General features: G+C 36.6%; 1 protein-coding gene across 4 annotated transcripts; it reads left to right on the forward strand.

Annotated features, from left to right (window-relative positions):
• The first annotated feature begins 355 nt into the window (after positions 1–355).
• On the forward strand, positions 356–18,370 carry LOC125653181 (uncharacterized). Of its 4 annotated transcripts, none has more exons than XM_056158140.1 (6): positions 356–633; positions 1,467–1,519; positions 1,658–1,816; positions 9,675–9,822; positions 9,910–9,941; positions 14,681–18,370. In XM_056158140.1, the coding sequence occupies exon 6, from the start codon at positions 15,924–15,926 to the stop codon at positions 16,863–16,865; it is 942 nt and encodes a 313-aa protein (XP_056014115.1). In that variant the 5' UTR covers positions 356–633; positions 1,467–1,519; positions 1,658–1,816; positions 9,675–9,822; positions 9,910–9,941; positions 14,681–15,923; the 3' UTR covers positions 16,866–18,370. The 4 variants fall into 4 exon arrangements, with proteins under 4 accessions (XP_056014115.1, XP_056014920.1, XP_056013726.1 ...); XM_056158945.1 differs by having other exon boundaries at positions 367–633; positions 14,681–15,552; XM_056157751.1 differs by lacking the exons at positions 356–633; positions 1,467–1,519; positions 1,658–1,816 and having other exon boundaries at positions 1,823–9,822.
• The last annotated feature ends 11 nt before the right edge of the window (positions 18,371–18,381 follow it).

The following is an 18,381-nucleotide window of genomic DNA, read 5'->3' on the forward strand; positions in this document are numbered from 1 at the left end:
TAGATTAAATCTATTATGAGTAAACTCAGGACATTTGAAGAAAAATTGACAAGCATTTTCAGTATGGTGACAACAAATGGAATTATCTCCTAAGAAGTGATCTGTATGATCTGCATTTAGATTGCTTGCATTGTTTTTATGTTGACAATACAAAATGTTTCCTTTGCGTTTACCAGAATCAAAAAGTTTACTAGATTGTAAGCAATATAATTTTTAAAGCAGTTTTAAATGATGAAAGTGATATACATCTATCTTCGTATTGTAATGGATGTGTGCAGGCTGATATATAAACTTCCCGTTAAAATACTCACATCATTATTAAGTTTGGTTTTATTTCTGAATGTTGTTGATGCAGGAAATTCCGGAAAATTGCAATTAAATTGCATAATGCTAAGAGTACAATATCTATGATGAAACCAAATTGAATTTGAATATAAACATGCACATTTGGATGTAAAACCTTTCGAGATCTTGCTATAGCTTACATGCAAGGTGAAGATAACGAACAGTGAACATTACATATAATGTTTGACATATAGAAACAATAGTTATGTATACATGTAATTTAATCGTATGTGTTATTTTGACCGCGATTCCGGTATATAATTCTACAGCAGGATGTAACATAAACGGGTAAGTAACCATGCTATTTATGACAGCTGGAGATTATTCTTCTATCAACTTCAAATGTATACTGCACATATTTAATTGTATCAATTCATACTGTGCTGTATGTTGCATGGCCTTTATTTACTTTCATAAGTTTGTAGGTGAGTTTGAGTTTTACATTACAATGTACATTTGTCATATGTTACATATATGCTTGGGAGGTGTGGCAGTTCATACAATTGTAACGGATAGAAAATAAGAAGCGAGAATTTAAGGAGTAATTTACGTCTTCTGCAAGTCTTTCAAGTGCCGATTTTCTGTGGTTTTGTAATATACAGATGTGCCAGGAATATTTTGTTGGTTTTCAAGGAATTCTAAATCGGTTAATTTTATCGACATTATCAACACCTGGCATATTAGCGAATTGAATTGAATGGTAAATGAAATTCAATTTGCGCTTACGGCGAGGGAGAGAGAGAGAGAGAGAGAGAGAGAGAGAGAGAGAGAGAGAGAGAGACATAAAGACAACTAGAAAAACCACAAAAACTCAAAAGTTCCATGTTCATTTTGACCATACATGTATTTTATTGTGTAGAAGTAGGCAGAGCATACATAGACCTTCTCCTGAGGTAGACGATGATAAAATTTTAACATTATCAATCAAATCAGTTGCAAGTCTAGCAGAAATATCAAGAATAGCTAAAAGTACATATAACGTTAACTCGATATCTATAACAAGCACAAGAAAATATAAGTATCTATGACTTACATGTAATGATAAAAAGGGTTAGATATAACCGCGTTTACATAAATTGTATCTTTATACATTACGGCAAATGTAGCTATTTTCATTCCAGGTCTAACCCATGTGGAGAAAATTCCAGATTGTTGGAATCTGGAAAATGTGAAGGTAAATGCAATCCTAAATTTTAAAAACATGACTCCATCAGAGAAGCGTACTAGATTGCCGCGCAGTTAAAAGGTTTTATATCAAATCTAATAAGGTACCTCTTTTGAGGAAAGGTATAGATATATTTCTTCTTTCCAGCTTGCGAGGCTGGTAGATATGGTTGTAACTGCTCTCTACTCTGTGCTAACAATACATTTGGTGTAGGCTGTTACTCCACATGTAACTGTTCTGCTGATGAGATTTGTGATCCCGCAACAGGATGCACTAGCAACACCAATGTTTCCTCATATACTACAGGTAAATTTCTCTATAAACATTTATATAACAGAGTTATGAAACGGGTAATATTTTATATTAGTTGAACAACATATTGATTTCCCTATGAGCTATACAATAGATTTCCAGAGTTAGACAACATATTTCCCCATGTGCTATGTAACAGGTAGATTTCCCATGTGTTATATAACGGGTAGCTTTCCTATGAGTGATATAACAGATACATTTCCCATGAGTGATATAACAGGCAGATTTCCCATGAGTGATATAACGGGTAGATTTCCCATGCGTTATATAACGGGTAGCTTTCCGATGCGTTATATAACAGGTAGATTTTCCATGCGTGATATAACGGGTAGATTTCCCATGCGTTATGTAACAGGTAGATTTTCCATGCGTTATATAACGGGTATATTTCCCAAGCGTTATACAACGGGTAGATCTCCCATACGTTCTATAACGGGTAGATTTCCCACACGTTATATAACAGGTAGATTTCTCATGTGTTATATAACGGGTAGATTTCTCTTGCGTTATATAACGGGTAGATTTCCCATGCGTTATAAAACGGGTACCTTTTCAATGCGTTATATAACAGGTAGATTTTCCATGCGTTATATAACGGATAGATTTTCGCTGTGAGTTATACAACATGTATCCCCATGACTTATACAACAGGCAGATTTCCCTATGAGCACATTATCCTATTAGTTACAATTAGAATGGTGATTATATTTTCTCTAAATATACAAAACTTGAAGTAAAACCCTCGTTGAGCAACCTGATTTGGAGACCAAAACCACTAGATACCGATATTTTCTTTTTCAAAAGTATTCTATGAATTATTAAAATTGATTTTGTAAGTTAATAGATGATATAATAATTTTGTTACGTTTTACCGATTTCGTGGCAACATATACATTATCAAAGGTGGGGATAACGAACAGTATTCAATTCCGTAACTCCTATAAGCAATACAAAAAATAGCGAGTTAAGGAAACAAGGACTCTTGGACACACCACAGACGGGATCAGGTGTCTAGGAGGAGTAAGCATCCCCTGTCGACCGGTCACACCCACCGTGAGCCCTATCTCTTGCTCAGGTAAACGGAGTGATCCGTAGTCAAAATCACTGTGCCAAGAACAGCCCAACAATCGGTATGAAACAAGTGAGGCAGCATTTGACCGAATGAAAGCTTGTATTGGCCAACTGCATCGTTATAACGACCATAAAATTTGCGAAAAGCTGACTTTAAACGAGACTGTTGAAACCCCTGCACCATCAATTTGTTTGTCAGTAGATTTCCTCGATTTTTAGTTTACCACTAATAGCTATCCAAGTATGAAGCAGATGTGGAAGACTCATGGAGTTTTTCATCTCGAGTTCACAGAGATATATCAAATCGACATTCGAATGAAAATGGTTGTTTTGTCCTCATCTAGAAATTTTTGAATTAAAGCTGACATGAATTAATAAATATATACTACTCAAAATTTGATAAGGATCATAGATATTTTTCTGTTTAGAAATTTAATAACTGCATAACTGGCAATATTGTGTCCAAGCGAAATAAAAAACGTCTTCAACAAACTCGCACGTGCATTTCATGCCATGGGAAATGCGTTGCTCATCACAGTTTATGCTTTTGCTACCATTGCATGATTTTCACTCAGGCATCGGTGTCTGATTCTTTATAAAATTTTAAACTCACTTGAGTGTTTACACTACGTTTATCAACACAATGCTCCCTCAACGTGTAAGGCGTCGCCTGACGATAGAACAACTGGGCAGATGTATTGGAATGCCTGACGCTGGCTATTCACAACATGACGTTGCAAATGCACTGAACGTCAGTCAGAGCGTTGTAAATATGGCCTGGAACCGACAGCAAAGTTTTGGTACAGCAGCACACCGACATGGGGTGGTCGTCAGAGGTCGACAACCCAACGCCAAGACCATTTGGTGGTTCTTCAGGCACGACGCCATCCCTTCGGGACAGCAACCAGCGTACGTAACGATCTCCTGAACGCCTCGGGGATGAATGTCTCCACTCAGACGATACGGAATCAGCTTCACAATGCAGGTCTCAACTCGAGAAGGGCACCTGTTCGAGTCCCTCTGACTGTTCGACACCTGCGGGAGCGATTGGACTGGGCTGAAGATCATGTCACTTGGACACAGAACGATTGGGTTCAAGTTCTGTTCACAGATGAGTCCGGGTATTGTTTGGACTTTACAGACAGGAGGCACCGAGTGTGGCGACGACAACGTGAACGTTTCCATGATACCAACATCAGTGAACATGACTGTTATGGTGGTGGTTCCATCATGGTCTGGAGTGGAATCAGCAGGGATGGAAGAACAGATCTTCATGTCACGGAGAGAGGAACAATGCCGGGGGTGCGGTACCGGGATGAGATCCTCGATGTTTACGTCAGACCCTACGCTGGTGCTGTTGGCCCTGAGTCCATCCTGATGGATGCTGCAGGTTACCCTTTCACACCGTAGAGCACAACCCACGACTTTGGAAGAGCTCAGAAACGCCCTCGTGGAAGAGTGGAACAACCTTCCCATTGGAAACATCCGGGTGCTTATTGACACCATGTCTCGACGTTTTCAAGCCGTCATTGATGCAAGGGGAGGCCGGTATTGGCACTTCATCGACTAAGTGTAATGATGGACTATCCCCAAAAACTCTGTAATTCTTTCTCTGGGTTGCTGTTACCTTTTTGTAATGAAATGCGTTCTGGTGTTGTTATCAGATTTCAAGCATTCCTTATCGATCAAAGTGTATGCCGTTCATGAATTTTCATTCATAACCTGAGTAAACACATTTCTGAGTCAAATTTATGTCTTTTGTTATGTTAGTGGTAAATTACACAATTATAACCTAGTGATCCTTATCAAATTTTGAGTAGTATAATATAATTCTATAAGTCCGCCAAATTTCTTTGCTAATCCGCCATATTATTTGGATATTCTATTGTTATATGTATCGGGGTTCGCATGGTATATAAGGGGATGAGTATCTACGCTTCACTTCATATCAGTGTCTTCGATTTACCTGTGTGGGTAGCTTCGACAGGTAACACGTACATCTCCGATACTAATTTATAGGACATCAAAACGAAATGAAATCAAGTTTTGGAACACCACGCAGTGCTAAAATTTATAATAAGCATATCGCATAGTAGTAAATTATTCTAGAGGTTTGGATAAATAAATATAGAATGCCTTTTCTTTACGTGAATGTTCGTACATTTGCAGTAAATATGTCAAAACTATACAAAAAAGTCGGAGAAATATTTCATCTATCATCTATTGATAAAATGGAATAAGCAAAGGGTATAAAATTTATATCATTCACACTTCAAGAAAAAAGCAAATACATAAATACTACTTTACTTATGCACGCGACATGTATGCTCGCCATGAAAATGCATCGAATGCGGACGATTATTTACCTGGGTCTACTCGTAACATATGTAAAGGATCGCAGATGTACGTGTACACTTGTCGAAAATACTCAAAGTAGTAGTAAAACTCCCTTTATTTGCATAATCCATGAAACAAAACGATAAACTTCATTTGTATTTGTACAGTAAATGTCATTGCCCATTGTACGGACTGCGACACACTTAGCTCGTGCCGATCAGCTATCTTCGATCAGGGGAAGTATGAGAGTATAATATTTACCCTGTATTGTGCATGAATCTTTATATCACATGGCTTACTGGTCAGAGTATTGCAGATTTATAAATCAGGAAATTATTTAGGTACATAAATTGTTTATGCATATATAATTTGCATATATAACACTGTACGAGTGCATGGGATGAGAGAGAGAGAGAGAGAGAGAGAGAGAGAGAGAGAGAGGTTTCAACCGGTGATCTTGTAATAATCACGCTTTTATCAAGACAAATTATATCGTTAATTCAATAAAATAGAACCGTAACTCAATATTGTTCTCATTGATAGATAATACAGATTTATTTTATTCATTTAAAGCACACAATAATTAAAGATTAAACATATCTTTAGATAATGTTATTTTCAATTACTTCATTTTATGCTAATTTGGCATTCAATAGATTTTTTATATATCTATGCTATTTTGCATTATTGCATTCTGCGTTGAACTCGACGCAAATTAATTATACTAATGCAAAATGCAATAATTGAGTTTATCATATTATGCGTCGCTATCAAACACATAGAATCAAGGTGAGGGGACAAGAGTGACTATCCCCCACCTTTAATAACAATATCCATTATTTGTTATTTTGTAATGCAAATAAAAGATATATTGGGTGACAACCCCTCCCCCCACTTGACCCCAGCTTAAACGTTCTGATATAATAGTAGAAGACACACACCACCACCAATTAAGAAAATGAAGATATTATGAGGTACTCATAGTAGAGGACTCTAACCACCCCATCCCACCCCCAACGATTGAAGAAAATGAAGTGTAGGGGGAAATTATTGAGGCAGTCAAAGTAAAAGACTCGTTAACCCTTCACACCCACATTAGGACTGAACATCGGACCAAACATCTTGGTTTTTTTTTTTATTACTGTTTTCGTTCATCTTTTTAAACTCTTATTTCGAAAGGCAAGAAATTTTGAAGAATCCATTTTTCCAATTTATTTCTTCCTGTTGTATCCCTTCCAACATGAAAAATGACAATACATGTCTGGTTATTACATGTACATTTTGCTTTGCAACATATGCATGTATACTGATTGTATGGTGTAGAATTGCACCCTTTACCAAGTTTTCCTTCATTTATGCAGTGTAAGGAATGGTAAACTAAAATCACAAAACAAAATGCATAAAGACCAAGAATTTTTTAAACGTAGGAACTTCATTCACGAATACATAAATACATGTCTTCAGAAAAATCGCATGCATGCATTGCAGGACTATATCATATGTGTGTTTTAACGTTTCTATAACATGCCATAATGATTACTTTCAGGCTTGAGTGTAATTTATTCATAAATATTTTCATTTCGTAGATCTGGCGCAATGGATATATACTGAAAATATACATACCTCTGTACGTCGAAATTTCAAATTCAAATGTATTCGATATATATAAGATGTTAGTATTCATAAATCAGTAAAATTCGTGTCGAGGTTTTATTTGATATGATAGTGTCAATATACTGTAATGCATTAGTAAGATATGCAAAAGACAAGATAATAAACATTTTCTTTTTTCATTATTAGTATCAATATCTATATGATCACGAAAAAACATGATATAATTTATATCCGGATTCATATACCGATTTAGATATCAATAAAAACAAAGCTGCATAGTTTGGGGAGGGGATTCTAATGGGTCTGATGAAATTAAAAGAAGGAACCCCATATTTACATTCAAACTAGATGTATTTCAAAATGATTTCATTTCTGCTCTTACTGAAAGCATATGCATGATTGTAAAGTCGGGAACGAATCTTACATACAAAATAATTAATAGGGGAACACATAAATTCGATTTCCTTTGGAATTTAATGAAATGCAGGTATGCCCATTTCTTTTAACACGAATGAATATGTTGTTTTAGGCACGTATACAGGGGGTTGGGTGGGCAGGGAGGCTGGTCTGCTTTCCCCCACGTTTTTGACAATTTACTTCTTTCCGTTATTCTAACATACAAAGTCAGTATTTTCTACATGCGCAGTTCAAAGCAAGGTGAAGACAACGAACAGTGATTAATCTCATAACTCCTACAAGCAATACAAAATAGATAGTTTGGCAAACAAAACTATTATTTTAAATATTGTAATGAATTCAATTATAAGCATCAACTCCTGTAAGTTTCCAATATATTGTAATTCACAAATTTTTAAATAGCTGGAAATTTTTAATGCTTGTAAGCTTACATTTATATCAGTAATCGATTTTCTTTCCTTCTGTGAAATGATATATTGTACGTACAAGTAAGACTCTCTCTCTCTCTCTCTCTCTCTCTCTCTCTCTCTCTCTCTCTCTCTCTCTCCTGTTAAATCAATGAATATGGACATATATAGACCGTAAATAAGTATATGGTCACCAAAGAGACAATAAAATTATATTTTCGTTTATATATTTCCTTTTATATGTGTCTTTGTGTAATCAATTGTTTATTATTGATTGCAAATGCAATACCCGCATTTTCACACAGGTGTATATTTCTATCATTATTCCCTTATTTGTATATCCAAGTTTGTATATGATCATCAATAAATTTTGAATTGTGCACTCAATATATCCAACCAGATGCTAGGTGTATATCATTAGATTTCCGATTTCTATAAACTGCAAAACCTCGACCAGACAAGCATTCAATACAGGAAAACAAATTTCGACTCTGACATCTCCCCTGATTGAAAACACCCTGTTTGGCACGGGTGAAGTGTGTCGCAGTCTTTATAATGGAACGACAACGTGTTGTAAAGTTCTAACGAGATCAAAATGGAGTTTATCATTTTGTTTCGTGGATTCATCATTATAAAGAGAATCTAATATTTTCGGTAAGTGCACATCTCCGATACCTGTTGAGTAGACGTCCATATTTGATACGGTTTTTTTTTGGGTGAATATGCCATGTGCATTACATATTATGCATATGGCATGGATCTGTATTTTGCAATTGATATGAATAATAGATTTTATGCTCTTTGCTTATTCCATTCTATCAGTATGTAATTAGCAAATGATTTTCCGCATTTATTTCATAAGAAATTGCAAATACTTGCATGCATTTGCAAGTATGCAAGAAAAACTCCTATTTGCATTTTTGTCAAAATTATCTAAACTTTCAGAATGTTGTATTGGTATACAATAAATATTTTGTAATTTTGAGCAAAGCATAATGTTTTGAAATGTGATTTTATTTGTTTTTCATTCCCTATATTTTACTATCAGAGAGGTGCACTGGTCGAGTCCACCTAGAAAAATCACTCAGGTGTGACAATAACATTTAGGGTATATACGGGTAGAGTAAATTAGGCTACCTGAGAGAAATATGGCGGATAAGATGAGAAAGGTGTACGTATTTATTAATTCATGTCAGCTTTAACTCTGCTTCATAAGAATATGAAAACAGGTCAGGTAACAAAGGAACATAATACGTGCCCAAGGGAATTCCAACAGACTGTTGGAATACCTTATCACAAAAGACTACAAAGACATTGTCAATGAGGAACCCCAGCATATGTTTCAACTTCGGAGTACTTGTGCGTGGAATTAGAGTAATTTTGTCGATGACTGATCACTAGATATGAATATTTCCTTTTTCAATTCTTATTGAAGCAACTATCTATGATGTCATAAAGTCTAGTCTCTAGTTTATCGTGAGGAATGGTCGTGTAAAGTATTGAACAATCATACGTTTTGATGTTGATTTAAGAGAGGTTTTGCGATTTCAAATTTACTAAAAGTTATTTAGAACATTTTAGAATCCACATTTTGATTTATACCACTTCTGGAATATATAGTGTCACAGTACGTATACGTTTGAAGTTTCTCCTTCACAAATGTTAATATTTTCGTAAGGAGCAAAGATAGAGGGTAGGTAGAATACTTACTGGATCCGGCAATGTATCGTTGTAAGGGTTTTTATGAAGTTTAGGAATCCAGAATACGTACGGTAACTCATATTCATCCGACCCATTGGCTGGGATATTGAATGTGTCTAAAACTGAAACACGGTTTTGAAGAATTTCATCTCTTGAAAGGCAGTTGTTGTATATGTATAAGTTCAATTACTAAATGTGGAATTACTGCAAATTAAATCTAATATTTTTGTGAAATAACGTTTAGCAGATATTCACATACATGCATTTCCATAACTCTTGTGGCTTTCTGTGAGATATGCTTTCAGATTCCTCCGACCTTCCAGGAAGTTCTCCTGTGAGATCGATTCAGGATTCTCATAAAAACAATCGTCTGAACAAATTTCCGCTGTCGCTGCTGGTGTCTTCGGCAACTGTAGTTTTCTTCAGCATAGTCTGTGCTGCTATCCTGATACGGTATTACACAACACTATAATCTGGTTCATTTAAAATTGTTATTTCTACACATGCCTCAAATTTTATTTCTTTCTAAAACATTTTCAGATTGAACAAAAGAGTATACCAACGTGAATACAGTGAGTAAAATTTGATTTAGAGTACTTTTTCAAAATCCACCCAATCTGTGTAGAATTAATTTAGGATTTAATATGCTTTCAAATCATCTTATCTATGAGGGTCAGAATTCTAGAAAACAACTATCATACTAAAAACCCATCTTTAAATAACCCCAATGAGATTATCACTCGATTGAGACACTAGTCGCTATTTACATATGGGCACAATTATAATATAAAAAATGTGGGAAATCTTAAAAGTCCACATAGAAATAATGTGAATGTGATGAGAATTTACGTAAACTAAACGTAGTCATGGACATCGTCGTGCTCACGGCGGGTGTGACCGATCGACAGGGTATGCTTATTCCTCCTAGGCACCTGGTTCCACCTCTGGTGTGTCCAGGGGTCCTTGTTTGCCAAACTCTCGGATAACTCCGTTTACCTGATCAGGATATGGGGCTCACGGCGGGTGTGACCGGTCAACAGGGGATGCTTACTGCTCCTAGGCACCTGATCCCACCTCTGGTGTGTCCAGGGGTCCGTGTTTGCCCAACTATCTATTTTGCATTGCTTGTACGAGTTATGAGATTGATCACTGTTCGTTATCTTCACCTTGCATGCCACCGAATGGTAATTCGAAACACACCGCCCGTCCCTTAAACTTAACCTAATTAACAAAGGAATGCAAGGTGAAGATAACGAACAGTGATCATATATGCTATCAAAATAAGCAACATTGTTGGTCATAATAAAGTTCAGACTTGTATTCCAAGTTCAGGTCAACACCCTGCATTACCCACAAGTATACCTGTACTATTGCATCCATTTTTAAAATTACAAACACGCTTTACAGTACTTAGATATAGACGATCTTATTCAAAAATTTCCTACATATTCTTTTTATACTTTTAACTATAGTCAAGCTGGACATGCCATTAGGGATGTAAATATAGTTGAAACCTTCAATCTGAAATCACTCATTTTAAAAGGTTCGAAATTCAGAGCACCGATTTGTCAATTGCAGACATAATTTAATCTCTATTATGAATTCTGTCAAAAATTATACCAGATGAACTAAATCTAGATGGGGGAACTGAACACTCTGTCAGAATGGATAGAAAATACAAATATTAGTCAGGTTAAAAATGTCTACTATATACATGTATCCGTCTCTGTTTACTAAACCAGAAATTATGAAATAGGTTACATGAGGAACATGATGAAATAGGTTACATGAGGAATATGATGAAATAGGTTACATGAGGAATATGATGAAATAGGTTATATGAGGACTGGTTCCAGCTGACAAAAGTTGAAACAATATTGCATCGTCTGTAAGGGTCATTATTACAACTGTAATTTAAAAGAAGTTGACTTTAATTCTATATTTTTTAATCAAACATATACTAACTATTCTTTTTTAAAAGATGAAATTCTTCGAAATCACATGTTCAGTTTAAAACACCTGTAATATCGCATTCAAGGGTCTGAATGAATTTGACCTACCAGGTCTATATAGGATTTTTTTTTAAAAATTCACAAAAGCCCTGACAAAGATACATTCCTGGATCCGACAAATGTTCTACAAATATCCTATCTTTAATCTTCCTAAAATATAAACTGCTGTCATGGAGAAACTTTAGACGCATTGTGCCACGACATGCATTCAAGAAGTGGGTTGAATCAACTGTAAATTCTCAAATATTCCAAAGAACATTTAATAAATTTGAAATAACACCCCCCCCCTCGATATCAACACCATGAAATCATGCTTCTCAACACTTTACACCTTTTTACACCTATACTTTTACCTCCTTCTCACTCCTGCTTCTTCTGTATATATGTGTTTTTGTTTATATGACGTGTGGTGTCAATATACATATATGTGTTTTTGTTTAATGATTTGTCTGTTTTATGACTGGGCATGCATATGTATATATATAATTATCATTTGCGCTATATGTTTTATGCTTATATAGTCGGTTAAAGAGCTTTTTACCTCGTGTTACTTGTTCACTGTAAATAGTTCCGTCTTTAAATAAAAATTACAATGGATTTATCACCATTTCTTCAGTAAAAATAGACCTCAGAAACAATAATATCTTTTGATGAGTCATCCAAAAATTACTTTGTTAAATGCCATTCCCGTGTTTCTCGTTAACAATATTCATGTAGTTTTTAAATATCGGGTTTTCAGTATTTACAAATTGTGTTCCTATCTTAGGTGACCCGGTTTTGCATTCTTATGATACAAACTCTTCTATGAGAGATGAAGATAACGAACAGTGATCAATCTCATAACTCCTATAAGCAATACAAAATGGAGTTGGGTAAACACGGACTTCTGGACACATCAGAGGTGGGATTAGGTGCCTAGGAGGAGTAAGCATCCCCTGTCGACCGGTCACACTCGCCGTGAGCCCTATATTTTTATCAGGTAAACGGAGTTATCCGTAGTCAAAATCAATGTGCAAAGAACGGCTTAACAATCGGTATGAAACATGTCAGACAGTATTTGACCGAATGATAGGTTGTATTGGCAAATTAAATGGTATATGTAAAACTTATACGGTACCAATTTTGATGCACCAGATGCGCATTTCGACAAATTATGTCTCTTGAGTTGTGCTCAACCGAAATGTTTGAAATCCGAATGAACTTGCTAGAGCTATTATTGGGGAAAACAGAGTGCTTACAAAGTAAAATCAAATTCGTCTAAGGATAATACATGTATACCATAGAATTTGCGAAATACTGACTTTAAACGAAACTGTTGAAACCCCTGCATCATCAACCTGTTTATCAGTAGCCTGTCTCCATTTAAAAACTGATCACACGCCGAACAAGCTCTTGCGTATGAAATCAATTAAGAGATATAAACACCATATGTAGGTGATAATGGAATATTGCCACATAAATATGGGAAGTTGACGATGGAGAAGTTGAAATCGTCCCGTTTGTCATTTGTCAAGTGGAGTTGTTAGTTTGCCGTTAATATAAATTTCCAATAAAATATCTAAGTATGAAGCAGAAGTGGATGAGTTCACAGGGATATATCGAATCGACATATAAATGAAAATTATCATTGTTGATAGATAATACATCGTCGATATATATAAATGTCAAATTCAAGGCCACAGCAAGATATATTTTTTCTTCTCATGTAAAAGTGTTTTAATAAAGTCTGCTTCATAGGAATATAAAAACAAGTCAGCTAACAAAGGAGCATAATTCGTGCCCATGTTGATTCCAACAGACTTTTGGAAGACCTGAGCACCAAAGACCACGAAGATGATTATTGTCAATTAGGAACTCCAGCATATTTTGTATTTCAACTTCAGAGTACTTGTGCGAGGAATCAGAATGGTGTTTAACAAAGGAATTTTTTGGATGGTTGAATACTAGATTCGAATATTTCCGTTTTCCATTATTTTGAAGAAGCAACTGTTTATAATGTCAAAACGTCTAGTCTTTAATTAATCGTGAGGAATGGTAGTGTAAAGTGTTGAAAAGTCATACCTTTTGATTTACTTATTTTGGGAAAAGTTTTGCGATTTCAAATTCACTAAACATTCTTCAGAAGTTTTTAGAATCCACATTTGATTTACACCACTTCTGGTATATGTAGTCGCACAATACTTTTGAGGTTTCTCCTTCACAGCTGTTAATGTTTTCGTGAGGAGCAAAGACAGGGCCTTTATAGAACATTTACTGGATCCAGCAATGTATCTTTATTTGTAAGGGTTTTTATGAAATTTAGGAATCTAGTATAGGTACAGTAACTCATATTCATCCGATCCATTGACTGAGATATCAAATGTGTCTACAACTGAAGCATGGTTTTGAAGAATTCATCTTTTGAAAAGGCAAATATCATTTAAGTGTGATTTCCCGCACTTGTGTGAGGTTTTATCTGGTACAAATTAAAAGGAATACTTGTACAACAAAACAATAGCAAGAATCAAAAAGCAAAAACAACCCCCGGAAATATTTGGCAAGAAAATCAATGTCTTATCAGTATATAAGATAAATAGAGTCAATGTGTAATACATCAAATTCTCTCTCTCTCTCTCTCTCTCTCTCTCTCTCTCTCTCTCTCTCTCTCTCTCTCTCTCTCTCTCTCTCTCTCTCTCTCTCTCTCATGAAACGTCACCGGCTGTAGGTGAAGTACCACACATGTAGATGGATGTTTAATGCTCAAGGACGTTGCAGTGAGGATTCTTTCACACGGGACCTCCATTTCTATGGTTATATCTCAAAGACTTGTGATTATCACTTCTAAATGCCGAACTTTTGACGAAAAACATAACCACTGAGCTACCGTGACCGGTTTATACACTTAGTGAAGTAAAGACATAGTGACATGAACATTGTAAATAACGTAACACTCATAGACATACAGAAATGAAACCATGAATTCAAACTGATTTATCTCGATTTATACTATGTCCACCGTCAATGTTAATTTACTTTTGTTTCATACATGTACAGTAACACAGAATATTTGATTTTATTACACATTGAATAATTTGTCCCGCTCGCGCCGGTAAGTGAGAAAGTTTCCCAGTTTAATTTCGGAAGGTCGGTGTTCTCTTCCCAGGTACATTGTATTTGGGTTCTCTCTTCCACCAATAAAAACTGGGCGCCACCATATAACTGTAAAAATTGTTGAGTGTGGTAGAAAACATCGAAACAAAAACAAAAGAATAATTTGTCCTGTTTGAAATTCTATATGATCGTATCTTTTCTCTCTCCAGAAAAACTGGTAAATAACTTGCACATGGCTGAAACAAGAAGAACTGAAGATGATCCTGAATATGCTTCCTACAACTATACAGATTCGAGTATATTCAGCAATAGCCTACGCCATAGCAATGAAGAAAACACGTACGACCATTCGGAACGAGGAAGCTACAACATCTTATCTCTAAGAACCAGATCATCAATGGTAAATGAAAATGACGAGGGGTGTGATGTCCCTTCATGCAGTCAAAATCTAAAGTCGAAGAGTTGAATGTCGGGATAGAACCAGAATGTTTGATCAACCTATTTCACGAGGACGAAGGTCAAAAAGTAATATATACCAAATGGGAAAAGGAAACTAATCCTAAATCACCGACTACAAGTATCAACAGACCAAAGTCAAGCATATGGTGATAGCGACATACTGCGTCATGTCCTGAAAAAGAGGAATTTCGTGTCTAGTTGTGCCGCGAACAAAGAGAAAGTGGTTATTTAAAAACCCAAAATCATGAATACATGCATGTCTGCATGTCTGTATGCTGCATTACGTTTCATAGGAGGATGTTGCTTTTGATTGGAATACATGATTAGAAGTCCATACAATAAAAACATGATTGAGTTTGCCTCTCAAAAACAAATCTCAGAAATCTTGTACACGTAACTTTAGTACAGTTTTTGATAATTCCAATATTTGAAGAATCTAGGTACATACATGTATCTATGAAGGAAAATTAAAGTGATATTCCATCTCATCTCCACTTGTGTACATGTATCATATCATTCTAAGACAAAAGATTTGTTTGATGTTATCTTTGGCGTAACATGAAAAACACTTTTTGTCTTATCAGCCATAATAAAAGTCACGGTGGTGACAAAGTACAACATACACCATGGCTTGTTATTCATATTCGATTTGTAAAAATTGGAGGATAATGGTGGATATATGTGTTCTATGTAACAATACAAACAATCGAGATTATTTGAGTTTATATCAAATAGTCCGTATTAATTTTGATACACCCTATAGGTTGGGTCTACGTGACTTTAGCGGCTAGATGGTACAAGTTAATTTGCATGCACTACGTCACACTCGGTACTCCCTGTGATCGAACCGATTCATTACACTTTTTCCAACCGAAGCAGCAATGTGGCTCTTGTATTTGAGGCGGAAACCAAGCACGTGGCCGAGTTTTTTCTCCCCTTTTTTGGATTTATTCCCTACACATAGGTTTTTGACAATTTTTTCCTGCATTAGGAATGCCACCTAAAAAACGAGCAGCGACTCAGAGATCCACGGCCAGGGGGGTCGGGATGAAACGTAATCGTCGGAAAACAGCTCAACTCTGGGAACGAAGTCCAAATCACACGGCCACACCTTGGACGGATCGACTAGCCCCTGCAGATGGGCAGCCAAAGCCCCCTGAGGAGGTCCCTCGATTCCCAATCGATAATACACCGGATAACCCGGGTGAGTCTTGCAATTTTTTGTTGGACCAAACGGCATATTTACCCTTGGCTTTACCTTGTCAAATTACATCTACATGCGATGATATCGGCAGTCATGTCCCACTTAAACTCAAGCAAAAAATATGGGAGGGGGGGGGATTTATTGATCTGTCTGTCCTACTCAAATCGGCTACGGAATTGGAGCAATTTGAGTCCCACGGGGATTTACAACTTGTCAATGGCAAGCTATGCGTAGTCAAGCGCAAACTTAACTCCTTTTTGAGCATAGAAAAGTCGACATCAGCCTTCATGATTTACATGAGCATTGTACTTCAACATAGTCAAACGGCCCAAGAAATGCTTAAGTACATGCGAGATATAAGGCTTGCAGCTAATCGTTCACAAAATTGGCAAAAGTATGACGAGCAATTCCGACTCCGTAAGGCCTCCAACCCTGCTATGTCTTGGGGCAAAATTCACAGCGAATTCTGGTTGATGTACATAACAACCAATCAAATTTCTCTCATCCCTAGAAGGTGTCAAGCGGTTTATAGGTGTCTCAATATATCAAGAATTCCTATATCTTACCAATTATTTGTTAAAATCTTTCGTGCTTTAACAGCAGTATGTCGCTCGCCTTTTTTTTTCATCATGTTTTATTTTTTCAGCAGTCTTTTCATTGGCATTTTTACGGTTTGCGCAGTCAGTAATTTTTGTCATCGTCGATTCCACAAGTTTCTCAAAACCAGCTAGGTCAAGTGTTGGTATTTTCACCTAGGTCCAAGACCAACCAAACCGGCAAACCCCTAGTTTGTCAAATTATCTGCCCAACACTACCAATTAAGGCATATTTATAGCCCCCCTCCCATTACTTATATATTGCTCTTTTCATGCGGATGGCACTCCTACGACACGTTTTCAGTACCTAGAAGATATAGGCATGTTGACCATAGTTGCATGATAAAAATTCATGGCTAACCAGGTTAGAGGTTTGTACATTGGACACAACCATGTCATCAAGGCTACTGAGATTGAGTTGTTCCGAACAGATGGCACTCATCTGTATGTTGGTCCTGGGAAATCAATTATTTCTCAACAATATCAAGGAATTTTTTTCTTCTTCAAATGTCAAGGTTTTTCTTACCTGCCGCACAAGTAATTTATCATTTCGTGCTTGTTGCTGTTTGCCAATTGTTTTTTCGTGGGGGACATTGTTCCAATGTCTGTGGCCGAACTGGGGAGTCGGTAATGGTATGTGATGACTGTTTCTGTTCCAAAACCTGGTTGTTTCCCCCACCTGCTTCTAAAGCAGGGGGCAATTTACAGTACTAAAAGTCGTAAAAGTTAAAACAAGTAAACTAATAGTCGGGCCACCACCGGGGACAGTTGGGCCCACATCCATCTCACTTCAGTGAGGGGATGCTACAGTCTGATGCATGTTTGGGACTTATGTCCAACATGATAATGTACATACCAGGTAGCACTGCAGGAGACAGGGTGAGAAGGGCGGGTCTCGCTTACCTCCTTAGAACGCTGGCGTCCGTTCAGGTCTGGGCACTGAATGTTTTACTCGGTCCCCCCAGTGTACCCCTTACAAGTTAAGTTAAACTGGCTCACTGGGCGACTCCCCATTTTCACATGCGGCCGATATTGTCCATTTCAGTATATCCCGAATGTGTCATTGCTGTTATATGAATAAATTGGTAAACGTTGCTTATGTCTGTTATTCACTGCAATGAGTCATGGACTGTTATTACAGCCAGTTTTTTTGTTTTATCTATCAGGCGGATTCTTTAATTAATCGAGATTATTTGAGTTTATATCAAATAGTCCGTATTAATTTTGATACACCCTGTAGGTCGGGTCTACGTGACTTTCGCGGCTAGATGGTACAAGTTAATTTGTATGCACTACGTCACACTCGGTACTCCCTGTGATCGAACCCATTCATTACACTTTTTCCAACCGAAGCACCCACCCACCCTCACCCAATTTTAATTTGTATATACATGTTCTTTCCTTTTGGTTCTGCTGTTTCCTTCTCTTTCATAGGTTTCGCAACAGACGAAGACTCCCAACAGGTTACCTGGATAAAGTAAATGGTAAAGCCTGGACCACACCAAGTGTGACTGCATTGCCATTCGAGATGAAGTGCCTTAATAACAACTTTTTTAAATGTTAAGGGGGAATTTTTAATTTTAAGGCAAATTGTTGATACAGTGTATTTGAGTCTAATTAATTAGACTGTCGCATCTTTAAGGGGGGGGGG

Source organism: Ostrea edulis, chromosome 1 (assembly GCF_947568905.1).
Source record: "Ostrea edulis chromosome 1, xbOstEdul1.1, whole genome shotgun sequence".
Lineage (NCBI taxonomy): Eukaryota > Metazoa > Mollusca > Bivalvia > Ostreida > Ostreidae > Ostrea > Ostrea edulis.

What these genes read in the sequence shown, in the direction of transcription:
- LOC125653181 (XM_056158140.1), top strand. Translation starts at nt 15,924, where the DNA reads ATGCCACCTAAAAAACGAGCAGCGACTCAGAGATCCACGGCCAGGGGG.